General features: G+C 42.2%; 1 protein-coding gene across 1 annotated transcript; it reads left to right on the top strand.

Annotated features, from left to right (window-relative positions):
* The first annotated feature begins 7,087 nt into the window (after positions 1–7,087).
* lg18h7orf25 (linkage group 18 C7orf25 homolog) lies at positions 7,088–10,776 on the top strand. Its single transcript, XM_025900209.1, is given in 3 exon segments — positions 7,088–7,250; positions 9,284–9,678; positions 9,681–10,776. Coding segments are annotated over 2 exon segments (1,245 nt in total). The 5' UTR covers positions 7,088–7,250; positions 9,284–9,299; the 3' UTR covers positions 10,547–10,776.
* Positions 10,777–10,800: the final 24 nt, after the last annotated feature.

Raw genomic sequence — 10,800 nt, 5'->3', positions numbered from 1 at the left:
TTGGCAGTTAACTACTTATACAATTTTCAGCCGATTTTCACCGTTCAAATTTTAAACTATTCTGCTATTTCTGCTAATGATGGCTATGACTTTTGGTATTTTCTGCTATTATACTTTTTAAAATATTAATCTTTTTTCCTTTAATTTGTCCCATTGAAATGAATGGAAAACTTCCGCAATTCTGCTAAAACTTGCTTGTTTTTGAAACTTAACTACTTTTTTCTACTTTCACGTAGAACAACCATTCAAACTTTAAAATGTTCACAAATTATTGGGCTATTCAGGAATGATTCAGCTTTTTCATATCTGTTACCGTTTTCATCTTATCCCTCTTTAAGTTTTGAGTTTCATCTTTGTGATTTTTCACAAAATACATGCGTTGTTATGGTTGCTATGCAGTTGGTTCTAAGTGAGCCACTGTACCTTTGGCAATTTTCTCTTCATGTCCGAACAACTTCTTGCTACTTGATTAATTTTCACTCAACTTCCACAAATTATACATCAAAACGTAGGTATTTTTGCTGGCTTTCAGAAAATGTCACTATCATTGTTGTGGGATTTATAGAATTTTGGCAAATCTCCTCAGACCAACACAAAGTCGAAAAACTCTCCATAGAAAGTCAATGGAGAGTTTGATCAAAATCACCGCTTAATTTCTGTAATGAGAGGCATATTCGAATCGTCATATCTCCTTAACGAAGCGAAGTTAAAACATGAGGCTTGTCCCAGTATATCTTCAGACACTCCTGACGCTCACAATTCAAGAATTTTTTTCTCACCTATTACCGTTCTGAAATGAATTAGACTTGTTTGAGGGTAGGAAATTCGTCCTTCGCTCAGATTTCTTCAGATTTCAAACTCTGGAAATGAACCACTTTTTTCTCTCGTCATAACTTTTTTTTGGATTTCCACACAGACCTGAAAATTTCCATGACTGTTCACCAAAGCCTGCTGTCTCTTACGGTGAAAGAATGATATCGATACTCCAAATAGATTTAGAGTTAGAAAGCGTTGTTTGAGGGGAGGTCAAGGCAGTTTTTGCTTCGCCTTTACTCAGTTATGGTGCATTACAAGTCAAATATCTTTAATAATTCATATTTTAATGATAAATTGTCAACACTTGAAGATTCCCCCATCTCTTCTGAACAAAACGGTGTAAGAATGACCGTTCTAGCCCCTACGGTTAGGAAATTATGGTCATTTGTTTGAGAGGAATCCTCACTATGAGAAATACACTGCAGAAATCCTGTCTTTCTCTGTGCTGTGTGTACAAAGCCTGCACCTGTTTTGGCGGGAAAAAGTACACAGCCTCTCTGATTGGTGGATTCAAATTTAGCAGCTCCCAGGCTGCTTGACTGACCTAGAAACTTGCTCCTCTCTCCCTGTGTGTGTGTGTGTGTGTGTGTGTGTGTGTGTGTGTGTGTGTGTGTGTGTGACAGAGAGGGAGAGAGAGCCTTTTTATGGGAGCATCTTATTGTATGATTCAAATTCAATATATTTAGACTGGTTGACTGAATTGGATCCTGTGTGTGTGTCTCTCTGTGCATGTGTGTTTCCATATGTGTCCATATTTATGATTGTGTGGCTGTTATATTCTTTTTTGCCGATTTTTTTGATTGAACAAGTATATTTGAGGGACCCTTATCATGTTCAGCATTTTTTCAGCTGTCCATTTTGCTTTTCCAATTTTTTTATTTAAGTTATTACTGTTGTGCTACGTCATAGCATTTCTGCTGCTTTTCAGCATTTCTGCTAAATCATACTATTTCTGCTATTTTATAAGATTTGTGCTAAATATAGTATTTCTGCTAAAACATAGTATTTCTGCCAAATATAGTATTTCTGATTAATTATAGTTTTTCTACCAAATCATAGTACAGTATTTCTGCTTTTTATAGGATTTGTGCTTAATATAGTATTTCTGCGAAATTATAGTATTTCTGCTTTTTATAGTATTTGTGCTAAAACATAGTATTTCTACTAAATGTAGTATTTATGCTTAATCATACTATTTCTATATATTTCTGCCAGGTCCCCAGGCAGCCAATCCTCTGTGAGAACTGAGATATTCAAATTTACATATCAGGGCCTGCACGGCTTCCCAGCCAGCCAATCGTATCTTAGGGATGAGACATTCAAATTTACAAATCAGGGCCTGGATGGCTTCCCAGCCAGCCAATCATATCTGAGGTCTGCCCTTTCTTCTCTTGTCATATCTCAGCAACGGATGTACAAAGAGCAATGAAAATCGCAGTCAAAGTACACCAAAGTCCGCTGATTCACCCAGTACAAGAATTATGCTTCTAGTCCACCTAGCTTTTGAGTTACACGACGTTTTGTAACTCCAAAAAACGGCATTCTTCGCCTCTCACCGCAATCGAATTCTGACTGCTCATCAACCTGTCTTCCAGGAGATTGCTGTCTTTCCCAGTGGCGCAGCTGGTAATGACACGGGTCTGCAACCTAAAGGTCGCGGGTTCAATTCCGCCTTGGTCAACATCTTTTTTTCCCCCACAAATTAATATACTATCACAGACCACTTATTCATATTCATCATTTATTACAATTCTGAAAACTTTTTACCAGCTTTTCTAATATGGACCTCACATTCTTCTTAACACTCCATGGCACAAATACTCTTCCCTTTAGGCTCTGTGAATGTGTGTGTGTATCAATATTTCTCCCATTTTAAAGTATTACTCCTCCATAATTGTATTTCTCTTAAATCAAAGTACTTTTACTACATCTTAGTACTTCTCTTCAATCATAGTATTTCTACTAAATCATAGTATTTTTCCAATATCATGGTATTTGTGCCCAAGCATTGTATTTCCACAAAATAACAATATTTCTACTATGTTATATTATTACTGCTCATAGTATTTCTGCCAAATCTTGGTATTTGTTCCAAAGCATAGTATTTCTGCCAAATCATAGTATAATTGCAAAATAAAGGTTTTTCAGCCAAATCATAGTGTTTGTGCTAAATCCTAGTAACTCTGCTCAATGATAGAATTTCTGCTATGCTGTAGTGCTTTTTGCTAGATTATAGAATTTCTGCTAAGTCAAAGTATTTCATATAAATCATGGTATTTATACCAAGTCCCAGTGTTTCTGCCAAATCATAAATCTTAAATAATTTTAACAAAGGAAAGTTAAGACAAGAGGCTTGTGCCAATTCCTCTTCAGACACTGCTGACACTCATGGTCGGAGCAGTTTTTACAGTCATCTTACTGTTGAGCCATAAATTACGTTTGTTTGAGGGGTGGCAATCTGTCCTCCTCTCAGTTTTCAAACTCCGAAAATGAAGCCGTTTCTTCTCTCGTCAAATCTCCGCGACGGAGGTACAAAGAGCAATGAAAATCGCAGTCAAAATACACCAAAGTCCGCTGATTCACCAAGTACAAGAATTATGCTTCTATTCCACCTAGTTTTTGAGTTACACGACGTTTTGTAACTCCAAAAATTGGCGTTTTACGCCTCTCACCGCGATCTAATTTTGACTGCTCATCTCCCTGTTTTCTAAGCCGCCGCTCTCTTTCCCAGTGGCGCAGTTGGTAATGACACGGGTCGGCAGCCCACAGATCGCGGGTTCAATTCCACCTTGGACAACATGTTTATTTTTTTTCTCCCAAAAATGAATACACTATCACAGACCAGTAATTCATATTCATCATTTATTACAACTCTGCAAACTTTTATGATTTTACCAGCTTTTCTTATATGGACCTCAGATTCTTGTTAACACTCCATGGCACAAGTACTGTTCCCTTTAGTCTCTGTGTATGTGTGTGTGTATCAATATTTTTCCCGTTTTAAAGTATTACTCCTCCATAATTGTATTTCTCTTAAATCAAAGTACTTTTACTACATCTTAGTACATCTGCTCAATCATAGTATTTCTGCTAAATCATAGTATTTTTGCCATATCATGGTATTTGTGCCAAATCTTAACATTTGTGTTATGTTATAGTATTACTACTAAGTGGAGGAATTTCTGTCATGTTACAGTATATGTGCTGATTACAGTATTTCTGCTAAATCATAGTATTTCTACTTTATTATAATTTTCTTTCTAAATATAGCATTTCTGCTATATAATTGTATTTCTGCTATGTTATAATATTTGTGCTAAACCAGTGTATTTGTGCTGAAACATAGCATTTCTGCCAAATGATAGTATTTCTGTCAAATTATAGTATTTGTGCTAAAACATAGTATTAATTTAAAATTACAATATTCATAGTTCATCACAGTGTCTCTGGTAAATCACAATGTTTCTGCTGTGTTGTACTATTTTTCTAAATCATAGTGTTTCTGTAATGTTTAGGTATTTTTGGCTAAATCTATTCTTTCTGTTATCTTATACTGTTTCTCCTAAATTCTTGTATTTTTGAGAAGTTATCATGTTTCTGCTAAGTTACAATATTTCTGCTAAGTTCTGCTATGCTATTGTATTTCTGCCAAGTATTATGTTTCCTCTTAGATATTGCAGTTCTGCTAAGTTATTACATTTTAGCAAAGTTCCTTTGCTTCTGCAAATTTTTTACAATTTCTGCAACTTTTCAGCTTTTTCATCTAGTTTTAGCAGACAGCTTCAGCTTTAAAGCATCCACACTGCATTTTCGCAGGAAATGCAAATTTTTCTAGTTTAACCCTTTGTTTATTCCACTATGCATTCCTCTTGTATTTACATTTTATTGATCATTTTCACAGATCAGTGCCCTGTAGATGCTGAAGTGATCAATAAGGTTATGCTGATCAGCAAGAAGGTCCCGAGTTCAATTCCACCGTCAGCCGGGGTCTCTCTGTGTGTGGTTAGCCGTTCCCGTGTCTGAGTGGCTAACTGCCCACAGGTGTGAATGGCCGTTTCTCAATTCTCAAGTACGCGAGTACGTACTCGCGTTCTCGGTGAGTACGTACTCGCCGAGAACGCACGGGAGTACGTACCCGCAGAGAACGCGAGCACGGACTCGCGATATGTACAATTGGAACACCTGCGTACGTGATGATGTCACAGGTCCGGAGTTTTTACTGCCGTCCCCTCTTAATTTAACTGTGAGTAACATGTTATGAAGCTTAACTGTAATCACAGCCAAACCGGTTTACTCAGGAACAAATAAAACACTGAAATAAACCAAACATTAACATTTAGAAGTGATCTAAGTGACTTATATATCATTTGTAACCTCAGTAGTGAAACCTCTATTAATAAAAATAGTGTACATGTACATACGTGTACATACCTTAATAAAAACAAGCAGGTGAGATGTTAGAACGCTTTTATTTCTATTTTAGTGGACACTCAATACTATCCGGTTGTTCAGTCTGACGTCACTAGCCGTGTCTGGGCCTAAACTCCGCTGCAGGTCCATATATCAAACGATCACTGTGGCATTACTGAGAGTTGAAAAACTGTCTAAAGTCTTTCATCTTTAATAAAATGATCAGTGTTCTGCTCTACCAGGTGTAACAATTGAGTTTAACATCCAGGCATCCATGAAAATGGAATTTATGACATTTAACGGCGTTAGAAGTTAGCAAGAAGTTAGCTCGCTAGCTTCTATCTAAATACAATATAGCATGTCCTGACTGCGGGGTTTTGGAAACAAATTCAAACGTACAGCTCTGCTATCACTTCCAACATAAATGAAGACAGGAAAGTAAACAGCAGTGACTTTTGTAGGTTTACTGAAGTTGGGCTAGCTGGTATATAATGATGTGCTACGTGACCGCTAGCGACACAGCTATGTTAGCATAATATAAACAAGCTAACTTTTTTTCCACTCGATAAAAGTTAACGTGAGTGTTCTCGGTGGTCAGGAACAAATGTAAGCGCATGGCAGGATGCTGTAAACGGACCAAACTTCATCCAGGAGAACAACTGAGATAATCCATCCACAATACGAGGTTAGTCATTCATATACTGCTGCATGGGCTGTGCTGTAGTTACATCGTAAGGTTTTAAAAACTGAGCTTAAATAAATGATTAGCGGTAATAAAAGCCGAGGGAGGTCAACAGTGATCACTGACTATTTTAGGAGCTTTTTGAGATTAAATAGAAGAAAATACAAAACATTAAACATGTTAACAACACAAAAGCCATATTAAACGCAGACTACTTTAGGCCCGGAAGTAGGATTCGTCACGTCATCACTGAACAACCGGATAGACAGCTGCTGGGGTTTCTTTAACCTGAGTAGTGAGAAGTCCGCGAGCGGGGGGGGGGGTGACGGACGATGTGCCGGGAGTCCGCTGTTGAGTTTTGGACGAAATGCATTCTGGGATATTTAGCTGTACCAAGTCCACACCGACGCATGCTCGATAAAACGGGAGGAGCGAGAACACATCCGGGACTTTTTCGCGTTCTCGGCTTGATGCATACTTGGTCTCCGACTGATGACGTATCACGAGTACACGAGAACGCAAGTACGCACAAGTAGTTCCCCAAGAGGAATGATAAATGTTTTTTTATGATACATTTGTTAATACTTTTAGCTAAATTTTTTATCTATAAATGTAAGTTTACTAACAAAACACCATATTTCTGTCATTTTTTTAAGGATGTGGAAATGTACATACAATCAATATCAGACTCTACCGACAAAAAGGCTCTCAAAACAATATATATCTGTGAATTTTTGCGTGTATTCTTGTAACTTTTTACCCCTGGCTTTGTGTGTTCATGTTTTGTTGTTTTGTATACTTCATCTGTTCGTATGTTGTATACTCATTGTTTGTTAAATAAAGTTAAAAAAAAAAAAAAAAGCAAGTACGCACAAGTACGCATATTGAGAAACGCCCATTGTCTTCCTCTCTGTGCTAGCAACACCTGTCCAGGGCGTTTCCACCTAAGACAGCTGGGATAGGCTTCAGCCACGAATCAGAATGGATGGATGCATGTTTCCATGGTAACCAGATAACCAACTGACAGAAAGAAATGAAGCTGCAGGAAGCGCTGCGGAAAGTACAACTGTCCGTGGGTTAGGGTTAACCCGAGGCAGGGTTTATCGGCATTCACCTGGGATCACATCCATAACAGCAGCAGTGACCGGAACCTGGTCTGTGCAAGCCTCTCTCATTACGAGCTCTTATTTTGTATTATTCCTTTGTTCTGAAAATCCTGCCGGAAGCGGCCGTGTTCTTCCTGCCAGCTGAGCAGAGCCGCAGAGGAAGAAACTGCTGTCTGTTAGCGTTAGCATTAGCCTCGCAGGTAGCAGATTTCTGCCGTGCACACGTCACTGCTGCCGTAAGTAACGTCACAGTTTCTTTTTTAGCTTCTGGACTTTTAAAATTTTTTTAGGAATTACATCACAGTGCAACGTTTAATACCGGGCTGACGTCATGTTAGCATCATAGCTAACGAGCTAACGTTCAAAGGTATGCGAGTTTGTACAGATGAATTCATACCTGTACAAACTTCAGCTTTAAGGGTAAAGGAAAACCCAAAGCTGTCCAATCAGAGCACCTCAGAAATATCGCCTGCATTCAGATAACGTGGGTCAGCTTCAAGCAGAACAAGCCACACGGAACAGGTCAGTGGTCACGGGACAGCGATCAATAGTGAATAGACTGGATCAGCACCGTGTGTGTTCCTGATATAAACACCTGTGTAAGCAGCATGCAGCAGCTCTACATCAGCTGACGTCATCAAACTTTCCTCACCTCTGACCTTTAGGAAAAGCTCTGTGAGTAAACCTTACAGTACAGTATAGATGAGTTAGTCACGAGGTGAGGGAGAATTTGGAGAACTGATCGGAATTTAGGAGGATCCGACCTTTGACGGCGTGATGCTGAATGCCCGCCACGGCGAACCTGCAGAGGGTTCATGTTTGTTCAGCAGAGCGTGTTGTGACCCTGCTGCTCAGGTCAGGTCTGATTTAGTCAGGCAGATGTCACATTAGGAGCATTAGCAGGTTAGCTGAAGTCGACAAACGTGTCTCGACGGTGACGTGGTCGGAGAGCTGCTTCGTTCATTGTAGTGTTTGAATAAGAGGACGACGTCATCAGACTTCATGTGTAATCCACTCAAAGGGTAGAGTTGGGATTATGGCAGCAGTACAAGCTCTGTGCCCCCAAAACTAGGTCTGCGTATCACTGGTTTCTACAATCTGCAATTCTGATTCACAAGGTCCTGATTCAATTTTGAATCAGACAGAAATATTCTAATTCTGATCATCAGAACATCTCCATATGTTATATCCATGTATACAAACAAAGCTGACACTGTGAGACTTCATCAGAGGTGTGAGCATCACAGCAGATGTCTTTGTGTCAAAGTAACTGAGGATAAAACATGAAGCAGATTTTCCTGGCCTGGCTTTTCATAACAGATAACCTTAAAATATTCTGCAGTAGAACAAAAACTGAAGAAAACCATGAATCAACATGTGAACATGACCTGATGCTGCTGAAGGGAAGCAGACCAAAGTCCCAGAGGTTTGATTACAGACCCAGCTGAGCACTCATTGAGGTTTACATGTGTTCAGTATTGTAGAGCAGAAATGAGGCTGTGATGTCAGAGGCCGACACACTGAACACAGCAGCAGACTGGTGCGTGATAATAGCAGAGCATTGATGGTAAACTGGTCTGTGAGGACACTGAGAGAGAGGGAGCTGTGCAGGAAGTAAGAGCCAAAGTCAGAGGGGATGAATGAGGATGTTTGAAGTGTACTTTGGATCTTCTTTGGCTGCTGGTTCAGTCAGTTTAGCTCAGAGTGATGAAACCTGCAGAATCTTTCAGGTGTCGACTTTCAGCCCCGTCTGTGAACGATTCACGCTCTGTGTTTACGTCTTTGTGTGGAATGCGTGTACCTGCTGTTTGCTGTTGTTGAAATCGTTTTGTGAGCTTTAAGCTGAGACTCAAAATACATTTAAAACTGATTCAATGAGGCGATGTCACATTATTCAAACTAAAAGATTTCACTTTTAAACCCACTCCTACCCAAAACTATCCCCAACCGTGACAAACGGTGAGCGTAGAAGGGATGGCGATGTCAGTGGTAGGTGAAACGAGGAGGGGCAGACGGTGTCTTGTCAGACGGGCGCCTTACAAAGGTTTTGGGTGTAAACGGAGAGTTACATAAACACTTACGATGACATCATAAAACAGGTTGGACTGGGTTTAGTCAGTGGCTACCTGACTTCTTGTCTGAGTCACTGCAGGTGATCTTCCTGACCTGTGCAGGTGAATCGGAAAGATGCACTTTGAATGATGTGTTTGGAGCCGTTACCTCAGCAACAAACAGGAAGTGACCTCTCTGATACGCTCTTTGTCCTCAGGTGTGATGCAGATGCCATGTCCCTGCAGGCTGTGCTCCAACAGAGGATTAGCTCCGCCCAGCAGCTGCTGCAGCGGGCGGAGACGCTGTGTCCGGGCGTCGAGGGTCACCAGAAGCTGTGTGGGAAGCTGCGAGCCGAGCTGCGCTTCCTGCGGCGGGTGGAGGCAGGAGAGGTGCACGTGAAGGAGTCTCACCTGCACAGCACCAACCTCACCCACCTGACAGCCATCGTAGACTCTGCACAGAGTCTAGATGACATCACGGCCCTGCTGCACGTCTTCACCTACCAGGACTCTGCCGGGCGCCGCCGCACCCTGGTGGTTGACGTGGTCGCCAACGGGGGACACACCTGGGTGAAGGCAGTGGGCAGGAAGGCGGAGGCTCTTCACAACATCTGGCAGGGCGGGGCCAGTATGGCGACAAGAGCATCATACGACAGGCCGAGGACTTCCTGCAGGCAAGCCACCAGCAGCCCGTACACTACCGCCACCCGCACGTCATCTTCGCCTTCTACAACGGTGTCTCCAGCCCCATGGCTGACCGCCTGCGGGACATGGGCGTGTCCGTCCGCGGTGACATCGTGGCTGTGAATGCTGTGGTGATCGAGGAGGAGGAGGAAGAGCAGCAGGAGGAGGAGGAACAAGCTGAGGATGACGAGGAGGTGGACGAGGAGGAGGAGGACACGTCAGAGCTCACGCGGGTTGACCGCGGCACAGTGGTGGCCAGCCTGGAGTTCCCAGCACAAGTGCATGTGGAAGAGTGCCGGCGGGTGAATCTGGACATCACGACGCTCATCACATATGTGTCATCGCTCAGCCACGGCCGGTGCCACTTCGCTTTCAGGGAACACGTGCTGACAGAGCAGGCTGCCCAGGAACGCCACCAGCAGGTGCTTCCGCAGCTCGACGCTTTTATGGAGGGCAAGGAATTGTTTGCCTGCCGTGCCGCCGTTCACGACTTCCAGGTCATTCTGGACACGCTTGGCGGGCCCGGTGAGAAGGAGCGCGCTCAGAAGCTGCTGGCCCGCCTCCACGTGGTGGATGACCAGCCGTCGGAGCGCACTCTGCACCTCACACCCAGTGCCAAGATCAACCGCCGTTCACTTATGATCTTCGGCACCGGAGACTGGCTGAGGGCGGTTACCATGACGGCAAACAGCCGCTTCGTCCGGGCGGCATCCAATCAGGGTGTCCGGTACAGCGTGTTCATCCACCAGCCAAGAGCGCTGACCGAGGGCAAAGAGTGGAGGGCCACGCCCGTCTGAGGCCACGCCCACAGTTGACTGCGGCAGACGGTTTAAATCAATCAAGCTGATCAGACGTCTGTGTCAATAAAGCTTGGGTTTAAATTTAAGTTTACAGTGTGGAGAAAAAAAGTTTTAGTTAAAAGGAAGGAGAGAAAAATGGAAATCTTTAGTTTGAGCCTTTGTGTGGTCACGTGCTGCTTAAATTTCCTGTATATGTATCTGCTCAATAAAGTATATGTACTGATCAATTCACTGAAACCACGAGCCTTTTT

The sequence above is a fragment of the Oreochromis niloticus genome, linkage group LG18, assembly GCF_001858045.2.
Source record: "Oreochromis niloticus isolate F11D_XX linkage group LG18, O_niloticus_UMD_NMBU, whole genome shotgun sequence".
Lineage (NCBI taxonomy): Eukaryota > Metazoa > Chordata > Actinopteri > Cichliformes > Cichlidae > Oreochromis > Oreochromis niloticus.
The sequence above is the reverse complement of the archived record's forward strand: the minus strand, read 5'-3'. Positions and strand labels throughout refer to the sequence as shown.